The 18,193-nt window shown below is 42.3% G+C and overlaps 1 protein-coding gene across 1 annotated transcript; it reads right to left on the bottom strand.

The window, feature by feature from the left end:
• Nucleotides 1-691: 691 nt before the first annotated feature.
• paxbp1 (PAX3 and PAX7 binding protein 1) lies at nucleotides 692-13,125 on the bottom strand. The gene is made up of 18 exons (XM_076274647.1): nucleotides 12,660-13,125; nucleotides 12,071-12,202; nucleotides 11,591-11,785; nucleotides 10,646-10,867; nucleotides 9,915-10,018; nucleotides 9,186-9,397; nucleotides 8,101-8,290; nucleotides 7,041-7,164; nucleotides 6,290-6,392; nucleotides 5,964-6,079; nucleotides 5,609-5,808; nucleotides 4,451-4,598; nucleotides 3,942-4,063; nucleotides 3,676-3,752; nucleotides 3,465-3,531; nucleotides 3,152-3,298; nucleotides 1,957-2,120; nucleotides 692-1,259 (listed from the first exon to the last, which is right to left on the bottom strand). Exons 1-18 carry the CDS (start codon nucleotides 12,994-12,996, stop codon nucleotides 1,142-1,144), a joined length of 2,778 nt encoding a protein of 925 aa, XP_076130762.1. The 5' UTR covers nucleotides 12,997-13,125; the 3' UTR covers nucleotides 692-1,141.
• Nucleotides 13,126-18,193: the final 5,068 nt, after the last annotated feature.

Below are 18,193 nucleotides of genomic sequence, written 5' to 3'. Positions count from 1 at the left end.
ATATTGCACCGTTGTGGTATTATTTTATCATGACTCCCGATCAAAGTAGGCTACTGAGATTCAAAGAATGTGCTTCCAGCGAGGGAGACCCCGCATAGCCTAGGCTACTCCATGCAGGCGTGGGATCATTATATGGTCACCATGTGCGCGACAAAACTCTTGAGCTATTCGTGAACTATAGCCAAACATTGGCTGCAGAGTTTAACCTGCACAGAAATATAATCAACTCCCCATACTGCACGTTCCACATGTTCTTCCAGATGGTCTCCTCACATGCAATCAGTTCAGTCTTTCCATCACTATAACAATTATCCATACAAGGACGTAGCCTACTTACTTGCCAAATGTTGTCTTTGTGCAAAATAACCAAAACAATCCACACAATTTTTGTTCAGTTGGAGAAACAGTTTCTCTTCGCTTCAGGAGTCCGCTCAAGCGGGGGCTAGTTTGTGTTATAAGTAGCCGCGTTGAAGTGGCCTCTTTTGCATAAGTCGAACTCCGCCTGTTCATTGGGATACCATTAACGTTAGTTGCGGTGGGGGCAAAAACACACGCACAACACAGACCGCAATGTAACGATACAGCATGCGTCACACACACATGCACGCCACGCACACTCTCCTGCAATGACAGCAAAGCATATTTAAGATGCTATAATAAGACAAACACTGAATTAAAATAGGGACAAAACTATAGCATAGCCGTAGTCTTTATTTAGTCTGTGAAAATCGTTCAGGAAAATTAAAATATAGGTAGCATCTGAGCTACTGACACATCTTGAGCGGATGGAGAAGTATTTTGGCACAAGTTTCAACTCTGGAGGTGAACCAAGTGCATTTATGACAAGGAGAGGCTGCAGTAATCAGTCACTCTAAAGTCAAACAAGTTAAAAAAAAAAAAAATCTCAATAGTAACCATGTACACGTAGCTGGAAAAGAGGGTGCAATTTCACCACACTACGGTTTGAGGTCAGGTGCAAGATGTGTTGAAACAATGTATGTGACTAGCAACTTGACCAGAAGAGAGCAATCCAGGGAGTTTCAAGTAGTCCAATAATCAGGTCCTCTCAAAACAAAAGTCCATGATTAAAACGGGAATATAAAGCTAGCAAGGTGCGCCAGTCTTTTTTTCCTTTCCTTCTTCACTTGGCCTCCATCAGGGGCTTGATGTCTTTAATCCCATACTCTGTGGCCATAGCAGTCAAATGGTCGACAGCATTGAGACGACATAAGAGTTTCATCACCTCCTTGATGTGGTCCCTGTTAGACAGTAAGCATTTCAAGGTTAGCAAAGAACTTTCCCTTCCGAAGCTGAATTTTATAGAAACAGACTTAAACAGACTTTTTTTTTTTTTTTTGGGGGGGGGGGGGGGGGGTCTGTACACTCTGTGAGTTGTTTTTTTTAAATATTGCACTCAGTGTTTTATGACTTTTATTTATTTTTTGACCTTTTTATGAGGGGCGTGGGACCAGGAAATGACCTTAGGTCAACCCAACACACCTAACATGCACTCACCATGCACTTCCCTCCCTTCTACTTCCTTCAACCACTATCTCCATTGACCACATTCTGACTAGTACTTAAACTTCTGCACTCTCATCCTCTGGTGATAGTATTTATTGTAGTAGAATGTATGTTACCTAAGGTCTGACTTGCAATGTATCTTCAATGTTATTCCTCATTTTGTAAGTGGCTGTGGATGAAGGCGTCTGATAAATGAATACATGTACTAAAATGTACTGTAAATGTAATGTACATGTATTTGAACCTGGGACACTGTGGATACTGTGCCGTATGAGGTATAAAACACTGACGCTATCTCTACACTACAGCTGCCGCCGAAACCAATACCATTAAATGAACAACTGTAATGCAACAGAGAACACGACATCTTTTCTACTCCTTTCTAATTCAATATTCTGTACATCCTCCAGGTGAGGATGCGAGACTGCTCACCTGCTGTTCCTGCGCTCCAGGTCGGAGCCGCCCAGCCCAATGCGGTACAGTGTGTTGGCCAGGTGCTTGAGATAGCGGCAGAAGTTCTCCAGCTGGGGCAGGGTCTGCTGCTGCTGCTGGGTCTTCAGCACGCTGAACCACTGCTGGGGAAAGCACTCCACCACCTGGGGGCAGCAAAGAGCAAACATGAGCTCATTCAGAGGTGGTATTACGCAATGGCATCATGCTGCTCCCAAACCCAAAGGGTAAATACCTGTGTGTGTGTGTGTGTTTGGGGTGTGTGTGTGTGTGTGTGTGTGGGGGGCGGGGGGGTCCAAGCATGTAAATACAGCTTTTTACCACACCTATAGAAGCGGAAACCTACTACACAACAATGATCCAATGATTTTTACCTTGTGTTTTATGTTTTCTTTTTATTATGATCTTTACCTTTTGAACTATTCTTTGACTATATTGCCCTTCTATGCTTTTACTTGTTATTATTGTTTGGTTTTGTTTATGTAAAGCACATTGAATGACCTCTGTGTATGAAATGCGCTATATAAATAGACTTGACTTGACAACAGATTTGCGAGACCACGTACGCGACAAGTCTCAGTCTTCTTTCCAGTAACTCACTGGGAAGCGCACTGCATTGCAAGTGTGTTATGTCTTATATAAGACCATTTTCTAAGAGTTGGGTAAGCCTTCGATTAAGCCTCAATTAAAGACTTAACGAGGTGGTCTTTTGCATTGCATTATTCACACCCTTTGATCAGGATTTCTGTGATGTTTAATGAAAATCTCTCTTAAACTTTTTTCGCCAACAATTCCCCAAATGTCAGCCCATTAAACTCTAACATCGGCTATCAAATGACCTGATGGTGTTAACCTCACAGTAATCATTTCCATTCCCAGTGAGCTCACATACTGATTGTTAGAAAGGCCATATCTGATCGGATGACCCTTAGTGTTCGCAACTATCCCAAACTAGCTTTCCTACACTAATAAACAAGATGTATACATATCACATTTCAACCAATGGTTTGTCTCCTACTAGTGGCCAGTGAAGGCACTGCAGGTGGAATCATTATCTATTTTCAGCAGTGGTCTTCGGGTCTCTTTCTTAATCAGGGTGGTGGCCCCTGGGTCGTAATCAGTGGAACCCTCCTGGGCTATATACTGAATTCCTGTGCTGTATTAAAAAGGTCCTTACTCTCTGGCTCTTCTCGATGCTGTCCTCCCCGGACTCGGTGTTCTGTAGGGCGGACAGGATGTAGCGGTTTAGGGTGCTGTCCACAGCCAGCTCTTTCAGCATGGAGTTGGACAGGATGCCGTGCCACTGCAGGATGTTGCTGAGCAACTAAACCAACGAAAGAGGAAGTACTGCATAAATATGTGTATTATGGTCAAACTATACGGTCAATACATTTAGAATTTTGACTGAATGCCACACATGCATACATACAACATATTCACATCACCATATTATGCAATTTCAAGTAAGCATTATAGAATACAGCAGGTACCTTCACACTCGTCCAAAACTGTCTCTGGAAAAACAGGTATGGTCCAGAATTCTTATTCTCCAGAACGCTGCGCAAAACAAAGAAGGAAAGTTTGAGGTGAAATTCTAAAAGGAAATGCAAGATAAGAGGGTTGCAAGAGTGAGAGAAGAGTCAGAACAGGAGAAGGGACCAAAGCTAAGTCTATAATCCTCTTCTCTTAACCAGGACTCACTTCTTAGGGAAGAGGGGCATGAAGATATCATCGTCCAGAGTTCGCCTCGTCCGCATCACGATGGTCTTCAATAATTCCTAAAGTAATGTCCCACAAGGAACATGGGAGAAAATGTTACCAGAGAGACAATAAATGCAACACTCCAGCTACTCAAAAGAACTAAACCCTTTAAATCCACCCCATTTCTCTAAGGACATAGTTTTTATATCGACAATGTAACTATTAAATAGTCAAAACTCATCTGCACTGCAGTTAGCAGTGTTTACCTGTGTGTTTCTGTTGTCCCCATTCAGGATTGTGGGGTAGCCCTTAATGAGTCTGTGCATAAAGGCCACCATCCTTGACGTCTGGCTGGTCGAGAGGGGATCCCACACCTGATCCGCAAGAACTGTACCAGCAGAAAGAAGATAAAGCATCCTTTAATTTCACCCAAAAAAGGACGCACCTCAATCAAACAAAAAGGCTATGACTAGACAGGACTAGAAGTCTAAGACTAGAACTGGGTGAAATTGCCAGCAAATGCTGAAGAGCGTCTGGTACAAAACATCTGTGTGGCAATTAAAAGTATAAAGCAAATTTGGAGAGCTTTACTACTTATCAACAACATTCAGTTTGTTAAGGAATCCAAAATTAAATTAGCAGAGAGAGGACAAATTTCAATTTGCAGACAATAACTAGCCCTGGACAGGGGCTGAAAACATCTTCATTCCCCAATCGAGATAAAGGATCCCTTTTAATTTCACTCAAAATCCAGATAATGGAAGGGGGTACACACCGGCCAGCTTGGGTAGGATGACTCTCTCCACTATGGAGGGTAGGAGACTAGAGTCGCTGTCTCCTGTCTGTAAGGCAGTAGGGTCCTCACAGCCGTAAAACAACAGCGACTCAAACCACAGCATGTACTCAAAGTTAGGGCACTCCGCCTGCATTGTGGGAAAAAAAAAACACAAATAAAAGCTCAGAGATTAATTTCATTAAAGGATGGATGCAGAAAATCAGTCTAAGCTTTTTTATTTGGTGCACAGTATTGTTAGTCACTAAAAAAAGACCCATAATAATATATTATTGGCAGAGAGATTGATTTACTGCATTGAATACAATGCAAGTCGATGAAAGAATGCCATTGCAAACGTATTAATGTAAAAAACAATTTGAATTCTACAGAATTCTACACATAACCCCTTCTGCAGCTAACCTGACTCCGCCAGATGGATTGCTTCGTATTTGCGCCGCATATCCATCTGGGAACTTTCCGTTGGAGAAGGTTTGGGAAGGGGCGAAAATATTGGTTAGCTGATTGGATAAACCATCTGTCTATCACCACCTATGTTGGTGATAGACGGGCCAAATCAACCAATCAGATCAACGAAGCGTTCTTATAATGCAATCTTTTAACATACAAGTTAGGTAAGTAGCTAACGCTAACGTTTTTAAACTTTAAACCATTTGTATGTGACATGAACCTCATCAATGACAATCCCCACCAAATTCTCATGGTAGACTACACTTCTGAAGAAAGCATATTTTCCTTCTTGTTAAGTAACTAAGATTCAGGGCTACCAAACACTAACTGGAATTGGACGTGGAGGATGTCTGTGTCCTTCATTCCTCCCAGTTACATTGCAGAGACTCCTAGCTTCCTAGCTTCCCCAGGAATACTCAAATATTCGGATAAAATTTCAGCGATAGCTATGCTCATCTCATCCGTGGAAGTCGCCATGTTGTTTAGATTGAACAGTAGCTTCTCGTTGCGTCACACCTAAACCCGCCTCAAAACCAACGCTGATTGGACATTTGCTTGGCGAACTGCTCCAAATTTTCTCTATAGGAGAGATGCCAGACTGATCTGCGAGTGAAAATCTGAAGCTCGCGAGATCAGAATGGTCTCACGAGGCTATTCTGCAGCAACTGTGATTGTTGAATTAGTAAGTACCTCTAGAGGAGACCAGTGGATGAGCTGCAGCCGGACAAGAGGGTTGAAGAGCTTTGGCAGGCACAGGCCGATGTACGCGTCCCGGTAGCAGATGAAGTAGAGCTTCCTCCACACCTCGAAGTGGGACTTTATGCTGTCCAGAGAGTGGAAATCGTCCACAACGTCCTCAAAGATCTTCTTCGACTCTGTCCGAATGTGATCTATCAGAAGAGACAAAACAACATTTGCAGATAAGTAAGCACTTGTTATGATTAAGATTCACTTGCAATTTGTTGGTGATGTCAGCAGAAATATGTGCTTAAATCTTAAGTCTCTCTCTGTGTGTGTGTGCGTGCGTGCGAGGGATGGAGGATACCTTTCTCCAGGTTGAAACTGGTGATGTCAGTGGAGGTCTCCTCATCGTCACTGGACAGGCCTTCCTTGTGTTCCGCCCTCTTCCCATTCTGCTCTCTGGCTTGTCGACGCCGCGTCCTGTCCAAAGCAAACATCACAGAACACACTCAAGTCATTAACCCAGTGACTGTAGTATCCGTGTGTTTCATATACATCATGCATCTGTTTTAATAGAATGCATGAAAGTTAGTTATTCTTCTCTAACATCTTTTCTTGAGACTGTGGTAAAATAGAGGCATTTACAAAAGTGCTCCCACCACCTCTTGGAAGAATGAAAACCAAGCATACCGTCTAGCTTCCCGCTCTGCAATGCGCCTCTGTTTGGCATGCTCTTGATAGGCCGTGCGGTCTCGGCCAAACGAGTCAAGATTGGGTGCCATCACAGCCTTACCTGAAACAGGGAAGAGTTCCGAATTAGCCATCAGCACTGATGACTCAAAGCATACAAACATACCAAGCTCTCATATTAACCTGAGTGCACTTACATAGCTGAAAATATGACTGAAATATTGCTTCAAAATATTTAATATTTAATAGCCCATTATGAGTTAGACATTTTACTGATCAGCAGCAAACACTGTTCAAACACTTCACTGAGCCAATTTCTCATTGACACGAATGTACTTACCTTGCATCTGCATCTACTGTACTTAAAGCAATCACAGCTTCTCTTTTACAAACATGACCACAGAAAAACATCCGTGATCTGCAAAATCGGCTTAGGCACTTGCATGATATCCTTGGTCTAGCACATATTCCCCATCAAAAGGGGGTGTTTATGTGCTAAATTGTCTCAAACAAGCACAATGAATGCCTGTTTCCACTCTTGTAATACACATAGGTATAAACAAGAACTGGTTGGTCACTTTTTAGCACCACATGTGCATGCACACACACACACAAAGACACACACATATACATATACACACACACACACAAAGAAACAAACACACACACCCAATCAATCACTCCATACTTCTATCAAAGATTGCAACGAGGCCGTTCAAATAAATAATAAAAACCTTCAAGATGGACTGACTTGAAAGGCTTGAAAACTCCGATGATTCATCTTTAATATCATCCTGTCTTCTCTGGACGAGCCGCGCCGCCCGCTGTCTTAGTAACTGGTGCATGGCTGCCTCCAGCTCCAGAATGGCCGGCACCTGAAAAATACGATGGCTTTTGTGACAGCCGAACACACACACACGGGCAGGAGACCTGCAAGGCCACCGCGGGCTCCTGAGGACACTGCGACAGGGAGGGACACTGTGGTTAGGGCAGAAAGCATACGCAATAGTCCTCTTTCATCTCTGGAGTTTGAGGAGCCCGAATTAGAACAGACTTAGTCTAGAACCACTGACAGGCTGGAGAGGGCCTGTTGCTAAGGGTTTGCATATTACAAAAGGGAAAAAAAAACTGTATTCAAGTTCTTCCATCTGATCACAAAACTTTTTGTTCTTTTGGTGCAATGCAGCAGATGCTGAGAAGCAGCTACTTAGTGCCAGCTGGAAAATTTTAGCTGGCCCAGTTGGATACCAGATGACTGAATTTAGACCTAAGGGTATGTGTTTGTTTAATTTTGATGGTTAAAAAAAAAAATGGAGGAATATGAATTATTTAACAGGAAAGGAAAAGAAGGGAACGGTCGATTGAAAACCAGAGGCCCTACACCCCACCCCCCTACTCCCAGACACAGACACTGCTGATGGCGAATCTTCCTCTGAAAACCCTTATGCTGGAACAGAACAGAGTCAGTGGGAGAGACTCTCGTTAAAGGGCAACTTAGCCAAGTAGGAAGCCTGTTTTGTTGATCAACCCCATTTTCAAAATCTGAGGAGAAAGATGGTGTGTTAACGATGAAATGTATAATGTCGGTTCTAATCAACATCTGAGAATGTGTTTTATGATCATTAGCATATAATTAATTTAATTGTTTACGCACACTTTATTGAGAAAAGTGTGGCACAAAAATAAGTCGCTTAGAGCTGTAATCTTTACTTTTCAAACGTAATGGGACATCTAAACTGGGGTCCAAATGCATCAGGTATTCAGACAAAGCACAACAGCCGTTAAGAGGGCACCAACTGTTTCTCCCTTACCTTTTCGCTGAAACACTCAAGCAAGTCTCGAACATACCCTCGCATTTCTTGCAAGAATTTATACTGGTCAGCTATGTCTTCGGAGCTACCCTCGAGCCTGTCGATGGCGCTGCTGGAAGCGCACAGCTCCTGTTGGATCTGCTCAAAGCGCCGAGTGTTGGCATTGTGCCCCTGGCGCAAGGCGCTGAGCCTGAGGATGGGGGGGGATACACAGGAGAGGGACACACAACACGGTCACGTCACCTCACGCTCAACACGTCATAGTCACTCACAACCCGCAGTCTGGTAGGTCAGGTGTTCTCTTGCTTTCTGTGCATCAGAGTTACGTATACCTGGCTCTGAACTAGTGTGCCTCAGCTTCATTCTCACCTCAAGTGGTCTGCATAATACCAGCGGAGACTACGAAACATCCATTGTTATTTTAAAAGGCCAAGTCTGTTCCACAAGAAAGTAGGCGCAATTGAGAGGCATAAAGTGCTATCAAATGCTACATTTGAATTAACTACAATAATTCAACTGTGTGGTTATAAATTTAAATAAAGTGGCTCCGGGATTCATAGATGGTTTAACTTACAGGATTCGCTACTTGTGGTGTAAGAAGCAGCATCAGCATTTGGGAGCCCTTAAACAGTGGGGCTAGCTTGAGTTTCCACTGAAGTTACAGCCTTTGAAAGGCACTGTTTCAACATTAGAAGACAGAATGGAAGAGGGAACTGATCTAAAGATTTCCCAACTCTCAAATCCATCAGGGAGGAAATATTATAACTTTTCACATCAGGCCCTACTCCTTTTTTTAAAAAAAATGACTACATACAATTTTCCTACAGCGTAAGACATGCGGTTTATTCTGGATTGAACATTTGTATTAAATTATCTCTGACAACTACAAGTTTGAAAACACTCTTGTGACAGACAGATGTTTTTTTTTCCTTTACCAGCAAAAACAAATAAAGATGGTTTGCAACTATTATTTGTTCCATTGATGCATTTCTTGCTCAGAACTACAAATGCATCATGAGTCTGATGAACAGATATATATATGGATGTGGTTGTCCCATGTACTGCAGTATGGGATCAAAGCCTACCTGTCTTTAAGGCGTTTCTTTACCAGATCTGTGGTGATTGGGCTTAGTTCGCTACTGGGGAGAGGGTAGTTTACAGAGTCCTTGGCTTTTGGCGCCTTGTCTATGCCTTGAGGTGTGTATGTGTAAGGCATGTTGTAGGACGACCCATAAGGCTGGGCCTCAAAGGTGCTTTGGTAGTACACATTTGTATCTTCAGGTTGGCTAGCTTGGACCTAGAATAAAAAAATAATAAAAAAAAGATTCAATAAGACAGTAGTAAATAAAAGTGAATCCTAAAGACATCCTGCAGACATAGTTACCAGTAGGTCAGCAAGAGAGCATTTAAACATTTATTTGAATGATTTTCACCAACTGCTAATGTAACGGTCATAATAAAAGTATATTAAGAAGCTCTCAGATAGAAAATAAGGTTGGCAAATACCTACTTAAAATACTTTAATATTTCACATAGCAACATCACACAATTAGCCAACAAACCTGCTAACAGTGCTAACTAGTGGTTATTACAGGCAACTAGTTGACTAGTTGATGCAACCCCTTGTGTTTTTAAAATCATGCCCCCAGAGTGTGCAGCAACTTGAGCTAAGTAGCACCGTTTTCTTGGTGTTTTTTTCCCGTACCTACAGTACTCGGTGCCTTCGACGGAGTTTACCTTTAAAGAATGAGTTGCTTGTCTGTGGGTAAGTGATGTAACATTAAGGGGGTGTGTTGTGTGGGAGACGTGTGTACCTGTGGGATGCTGATGCCCTTCCTGATCTGCTCCTGTTCCCAGCGGTTCACTTCCTCATCATTGCCAGTTGTGTCCAAAGCTTCGTCATCACTGCCTTCAATACCTGGGGAACAGAATAGAGAATCAGTCAAACATTAACAGATAGAATTTAAATCCAATGGTCAACATCAGTAGTAGTCAGAGTAGCCACTTTTATAGTCCCTACTCTGGTATATGCTATGGGAAAGGCACTGTTGGGAATGAGAAGGGCTGTCATGATACTAAAATGTCAAACTTAGAAACCGGAAAATACTTAACATTCAATATCCTTTTAAATACCACAGGGTAAAAAAATAAAAAAATCACTCCAACAATATTGAGTGTAGGGTACCTGGTAAATATTGTATACATAAGATTACCTGCCCTTACAAAAAAGAGTTGATTTAATTGACACAGGGTACAACTTAGAATGTTGGAATGCTGTTATGAGATGAGACATACAGTATTTTAAAATAAACTGCGGTTAATACATCACTGCAGTTAATGCAAGTTTTTTTTTTTTTTTTCATTTGCATAAAACACTGACATGCATAAACATAATACACTGCATGAAACATTGAAAAAAAGATCAGAGCATGTTGATTACTTAATAAATAAGTAATGTACTGCCATATGTACTGTAAATGATCATTTACGTTGAACCTAAACCTCGTGTTAACAACTCCAGGCCCTTCCCTCAGTGTGCACTCACCGATCTCCTCTGCTATCTTCTGCCGCTGGGTCTTCTGCTTGACGCCGCTGAAGACGATCCTCTTCTCGTCCTCGTCTTCATCGCTGCCGCCCTGCTCGTCCTCACGCACCAGGCGCTTCTTCGCCGCCTCCGTCTCCACCAGAGGTGTGTCTCCGCCCAGCTCCCGCGCCATTTGACGGCGTTTCCGCGCTGCGTGGATGAAGGCTGCGTCCGGGATCTCACCTGCACACAGATGGATCATGGGTTATCTACTGAACATGCCCTAGTGGATTACTTATGAAAGTGAAAGCAAAGACTAGCGTTTGACAACTATTTATACATGTTTGGTCAGACCAGACATGAATTTAGTATAGTCCTACACTGAATGTGAACTGCAATGGAAATCTCATTGAAAAAAAAAAAACAACAACAAAAGTTTATCCAAGGACTAGTCTGAATCTCGATCCAGAAAATTGACCCATTATGAAGTTGCATGATGTTTGCTATGCATGTGTTAGCAATGCAAAGGCCCATCTGACACACAACTTCTTGTACAGGCCATGGTCATCTCCAAACTGGACTATTGTAATTCACTGTTAGCTGGCCTGCTTGCTTGTGTAGTGAGATTGTTACTGATTCAGAATGCTGCAGCACGCCTGGTCTTAATCAGCCAAAGAGGACACATGTAACTCCTCTCTTAGTTACTCTTCATTGGCTTCCTAGTGGCCAGAATTAAATTTAAATCTCTCACCTAGGCCTATAGGACACTTACTGAATACGTTCCTTGCTATTTAAATTCTATGATCCAGCTCTACATGCCCAATCCTATGAGGTGTTTAATAAATATCGAGATTGCACGCATTGAGGTCAGGTGTGTGGTGTTTACCAAACCCCTGCAGCGTCTTAACTTATAGAAGAGTCAGTGAAATGGGGGAAGACCCTCACGTAAAGGGTTTGTACAGGCACCTGGTCTCAGTGTGCTGAGTGTAGACAGGGTCTGGAATGAAGCTCCTCCGCCGCCGGCCTTCTGCTCAGCCTCGTCCTCCTGCTCATCGTTGCTGTCCACCTCCATCTCCTCCTCTCCTTGCTCACTGCTCGCACGACTACTATCCACACCTGGCTCCTCTTTAGGCGTGAGAAGGGGAATCTGTGTGGAGGCAGCTGAGGGACAAAACAAACAGTCTGATTCAGTACAGAGTTGCACTTAAAGCAGTGCTAAAGAAGATTTGCTCTCAGGGTCCCCTTAAAGTTGAGAAGCGCAATAATAAACAAACTGAATGTGTGACTCCGACATGACATAGAGAGAATGCACTGCCAGCAGTCTGTAGAAAGAGATCTCTGCAATGCTCTGAAATCATGCAATGCAATCAACAATGCAATAACAGGGAGATGCTGAGAGAAGATGAATATAGTAATACTGTACTATAAAAGGTTTTGCAATCTCACCATCAGTGTTTGTAACAGGCTCAGGTGCAACAGTAGTGCTCTTCTGCAAGTCCTCCTTGTATTCCTTCTTCAGCTGCTTCACAATCTTCTTACTGTGGTTGGATTTCTTCACTCGAAATTCCTCTGTATCACCTAAAACAAATGATGAATGTATCAACGGTATTTGGTCTTTTGCAACAACCTTAAAACGTCAGCGCTTCAGTTCATATTTCCACGTTGGCACAAGTAATTAGGAAATTAAACTGCGCTGACAAGATATTTTACTTATTTTATTTAACTTATGTTCGATTAGGCATATATCTTGACCTGACATAATAAAGCTGACAAAATCCTGTTATTCAGCTAACTTACCTACAGCTACCTAGAACTACCTAATCAGTTTAACAATATGCTAGCTTTTTTCTGTCTGAATGCACTGACTACTATTAAATTAATATCTTAAACAGGACATTGGAGTCAGATAAGTAATAAAACTACACTTAAAAATAAACTAAATGTGAAGCGAAATTACGCTCTACTGTTTTAAACCAGACTAGCTTCATGTTGTTTACATTTCTTAGCCTGGCTAGCGAATTAGCTTAGCAATTACCTTCATCATCGTGAAAGCTCAACAAACTTGCTTTCGGAGCTTCTCGGTTATCCTTGGCCCGCTTTTTCTCTTTAAGTGCCTTATAAGTGGCCGTTTGAAATCCATTTCCATTTTGTATGTCCAAAACGGCACTTGTAACGTTAAATGTCTGTGCAGTGTTACATTTAGCCTCCCGGTCGATGCCATCTTCTACCACAGGCCCGCATGGCTGCACTTCCATAGGCTGCGGCAGCGGTTGCTGCAGTTGCTGCTGCTGCTGCTGTTGAACGTCTTCTTTCTCGTCGTCATCAGATTCATTCCTCCTCCTCAAGTTACACCTCTTTGCCTTTTTAAACATGTTGATTTATTTCTGGAAAGCGATCATAAGTGCACATGAATATATAGCATGATTTCTACTAACTCAAGGAGAGCCGCAGATGCTACCTGTTCGCTAACCATTTTAGCTGCTGCTTCTAAATGCATCAGAAGAGGCAGACCCGCCAGTTCAGCGTCTGATCGGTAGACTTATTACTTCCGGTTTGCCTTTGACAGATACATTTCAAAGTAAAAGTGGTTGCTCCGTAGGACCCCCAGGACATTTAAAGTTAATTTTAGTTAATGTTTACCAAGACTGGCAGATCTAAGCACTGCAGTATGCATCACGTTCAGCCAGGTCTGCAAGCGCTTCATAAATTCGAATGAACCGCTTTATCATCAGAGATTGGATTTGCGTTAGAGCTTTTCTCCAGCTTTATCTCTTGACCGTTTTTTACTGCCATCTTCTGGGCTTAAGCAGAGCCCGTCTACGGAGTCAATAATGCTTTTGCTTTTGGCTAGACTTTAGAACGTCCAAATTGCCATGAGACAAAAGGAGGTGTTGTCACCGGATGTATGTAGGCCTAATAGACTTCTCCAGAATATATCCCGCCTCCTAACTTCCGTATCCATCCAACTTCCGGGCGTGGATTGTCTATGGGAAATAACATGGCGTTTTGAAAGATCGTACCTGTCAAACTCTGTAGGTGACAAATTAAAAAAAGCTGCTGGGCAGATTGACCTACACACTTCTGCCATCTAGTTTCCACTGGATTTTTTGATTTTCGGTGCCGTTTAAGTAGTATAGTCTATAGTATACTACTTAAACGGCACCGACAATCAAAAAATCCAGTGGAAACTATATGGCAGAAGTGTGTAGGCCAATCTGCCCACCAGCTTTTTCAACTTCGCTACCTACAGATGTTTTACCGGTATGATATTTCGAAACGCCATGTTATTTCTCATAGACAATCCACGCCCGGAAGTTGGATGGATACGGAAGTTACGGAGGCGGGACTTATTCTGGAGAGGTCAATAGGTGCTAGCTAATCCATCACTGTCATGGTTTATGAGAAATGCCAATTTAATCACCCTCAGGGAGAAGAGACCATTATTTGTTTACTGTAGAAGTTTAATAAGATGACATTTCAATCTACAAATCAAATTCTGAGAACATGTTTTAATGTCGATGATGAGCTTTTTTTATTTATTTTATTTCCTAGCAAGGCTGTCACCGACTCATGATCCAAATCTTCTCAGAGCAGTCTGTCCTCCCCATGGCAGGCTATCCGCAGATTTGGAGATTAGGCCTACGTTAAATTTGATTGGCTCTTGCGTTAGCATTCATGTTTTCTGCGCGCATATCTGACAACCCTGTCCCTAAAACGGTTTATCGTCTGTAAAACCACCGGCAGAGAAGGATTAATCATATTAGCCTACAATTAGAGGATTTCAAGATTGCAATGCTATGATTTGTCAGTCATGCTTTGCAGGGTAGACTGTCCTACTGCATGGAAAGGTGTCTGTCATAATGCAGGCTAAATGTGAATCACAGTGTCTTCTCCACCACTCATCTCAATAGGTGCATCTCTATTCAAATGTGAATGTTTTAGGTGTGTATGTTTATGCTAGTCCATGAGCCACAGGGGGTCGTCACTACCACTTGGGGGGGGCAAATTCTCACTATATTTTTCTGAAAGCTACATATCTCTGGAGTATAAAATGATATGATAGCAAGTTGGATCTTGTAGCTTTGTGACTGTACAGGCCTTCAAAGTTGACCTCTGATTTGAAAAAAAAAGGAAATTCCGCCTATTGGCTTTTTTTGTTAAAACACTCATAAGAGCCCAGAAAATAATCCAAATGTTATTATTACTGATGCATATGTGGTGTTTGATGTTGGCATACATATTTTGACTCATTATGTGATTTTGCTCTTCATTTTGGTTGATAAAATTCAAGATTTATGTGCAAAAAAAAGTTAATTTGAGTTTTCAAAGCAACCAGACATTATTGATCATTACTATTCTACCTTCCTTACTTTCAATTGAGAGTTGAAATTAATGTTAAATGATGACATACATAGGTCTGCAGTACAAATGTTTTTAAAATTGTAGCTGAAATGAGTACAAAGGATCTTTAATCTATTCATTGAATTCATCATCGTCAGAACAGGAGCACAGAGGATGCCATCTCTATGGCACTTCACTCTGCCCTGTCCCACCTTGACAATAGCAACACCTATGTAAGAATGCTGTTCATTGACTTCAGCTCAGTGTTCAACACCATCATCCCCTCCAAACTGATCACCAAACTCAGTGAACTGGGCATCAATACCTCCCTCTGTAACTGGATTCTGGACCACTTGTATTGCATTCATTGTGTCTACACTTGAGATAATTAAGTTTGGTTTTTCTTTTATCACATACACATATATTGCTAGATGTTTTTTCTTTACCTTGACATGTTTCGACGTATACTTCCATCTTCATCATTAGGTCACACGGTGGAGTAGTGTGACACGTTTTTATCAGCTGATGTTGTTACGGAGGTGTGATCCATCTGTCAGTTTTTTGACAGGTGGACCACACCTCCTGCTGTCAGTCAGCCGCCCCCCAGGACAGCACTCCAGGTATGGGAGAGCATATATGCTCCCTCATCTCTGTTCATCGTCTTTAGGCTCCGCTTTTTTATTTCAATCGCCTCCTTTATCCAGCGGTGGTATCGGTTGTTCTCCTGCTTAATGACTCTGGCATGCAGGAGGTGTGGTCCACCTGTCAAAAAACTGACAGGTGGATCACACCTCCGTAACAACATCAGCTGATAAAAACGCGTCACACTACTCCAGCAGTCTTGAACTGAGACGTAACAGCACTCACCGATGCACTTATTCTTACTGTACTCTACTGTTTTTAAACTGTTCTTTAAATTGTCCTAAAATTGTTGAGAATCGCTTTAAAACTTTAAAAATTGTTACCATGTTGTAAGTCGCTTTAGCTAAAAATGCGTCAGCCAAATGTAATGTAATGTAAATGTAATGTAATGTACTCCACCGTGTGACCTTATGATGAAGACGGAAGTATACGTCGAAACATGTCAAGGTAAAGAAAAAACATCTACCAATATATGTGTATGTGATAAAAGAAAAACCAAACTTATGGATTCTGGACTTCCTAACCAACAGACCTCAGTCTGTTAGGTTAGATAATCGCACCTCCTCAACCATCGAACACCAGTGTACCACAGGGATGTGTGCTGAGCCCTCTCCTCTACTCCCTCTACACCTACGACTGCACACCTGTACATGGCTCTAACACCATTGTCAAGTTTGCAGATGACACTATGGTGATTGGGCTCATCAGCAATGATGATGAGACGGCCTACAGGGAGGAGGTCCAGCACCTAACATCGTGGTGCACTGATAACAACCTGGCTCTCAACACCAAGAAGACCAAAGAGCTCATTGTGGACTTCAGGAAGTCTAAAGCTAGCACACACACACCCATTCTCATCAACAGGACTGAGGTGGAGCATGTCACCAGCTTCAAGTTTCTGGGTGTCCACACCTCTGAGGACCTCTCTTGGACCCTCAACACCTTTACCCTGATCAAAAAGGCTCACCAGCGTCTCTTCTTTCTGAGGTCCATCTGTCTCCTCAGATCCTGGTGAACGTCTACCGCTGCAACAGTTTGGTATGGCAACTGCTCTGCCCACACCGGAAAGCACTGCAGAGGGTGGTGAAAACTGCCCAACACATCACCGGTTCCTCACTCCCCTCCATCGAGGCCATCCAGGGCAAGCGATGCTTGCGTAAGGCGCGCATCATCAAAGACTATTCTCACCCCAACCACAGACTGTTCACCCCACTCCCCTCCGGGAGGCGTTACAGGTCACTCCGCATCCGAACCAGCAGGTTCAGAGGAAGCTTCTTTCCTGTGGCTGTCACCCTACTGAACTCTCCAACGAACTAAGCCCCCATCACCCCCTGCCCCGCCTGATGCCTCCTTGCCTGTGCCTGTTGAGGTGTCCACGACCATAGCAACCTTGACAGGGACAACAAGGAGGCGGACATCCCCTAGCCCCCCCCCTCACAACTGCAGTACCCTATCCCACCCATCTATCCCATCCATCTATTTATTTACAAATATACATACTGTAATTACACTTATACTGTACATAGCCATATTCTACTGCTTTTCATCCTGCACATACACTTATTATTAATACTATTGTAATGTTACTGTTTCTGCACTACAATGGTACTGTTACCACACTGCACATAGTTGTACATACTGTACATATCTGTCTATATGGTTCATACTAAATATCCATATGTATTCAGTTTTTCTGTAATATATTCTGTTAATACACTGCATATATCTATATTGTTCTTACTACTACTATAATGGTACCGCCACTACATTGCACATACCTGTACATGTTGTTCATACATTGTTCATATTACAGTACATAGCCATATTTATTCTGCTCTTATAAAGTAACTGCTAATACACTGCATATTTATATTTAATTTATGCTACTCTAAACCACCTTCTGCAAAACAACTGTATACTACTGTCTACACTGCACTATATTTCTTGTCCTGTCTATGCACCACCTGCCTATACTGTGTATATCACATTGCACTTTTCTGCTTTTTTGCACTTCTGGTTAGACGCAAACTGCATTTCGTTGTCTCTGTACTTGTTCTCTGCACAATGACAATAAAGTTAAATCTAATCTAATTTAATCTAAAAAATTATCTGCCTCTGCTTTGCCTCTTTACGGATCATGCTATGAATAGCAGCAGCAATGTCTGCATAAGTTGAGACATTGTTTTTGACCTTCTGGACCAGAGACATTCCATCAATGATTGTTGCTGTATTATATTCATCTGGAAGATTATCTGATAATGATGCAAGTTTCTGCAAATGCTTTGCAAGTGCTGCTTCAGAGGTTTTCCTTGGGGTCCCCTCAGGTGTCACCAATGACCATGGTTAAGGTCCAAGAGGGTGACAAAACACTTCTTTCATGTCCAGTCTTTAACATGATGGTCTTGCCATGTGCCTGTGTTTTCTTTTTTGACTCGTAAATGTCTTTAATTTTTGCTTTGTCAATATATCATGGAATTTGTGCTTAGGTGTATCTGACTCCAGCCTCTATGTCATGATCTTTACCTGGAGTATGAGCCTGAATCAGATCATCCCTAACCTCTTGTGTCGCTTTGCCTGCTGTAGATA

This window comes from Alosa pseudoharengus, unplaced genomic scaffold (genome assembly GCF_046254945.1).
Source record: "Alosa pseudoharengus isolate Yale_2024_CS ecotype anadromous, Long Island Sound unplaced genomic scaffold, YU_APseudo_1.1 YU_APseudo_1.1_scf_8, whole genome shotgun sequence".
NCBI classification, from domain to species: Eukaryota; Metazoa; Chordata; class Actinopteri; order Clupeiformes; family Clupeidae; genus Alosa; species Alosa pseudoharengus.
Note: the sequence above shows the minus strand (reverse complement) of the source record. Positions and strands in the feature narration are given on the sequence as shown.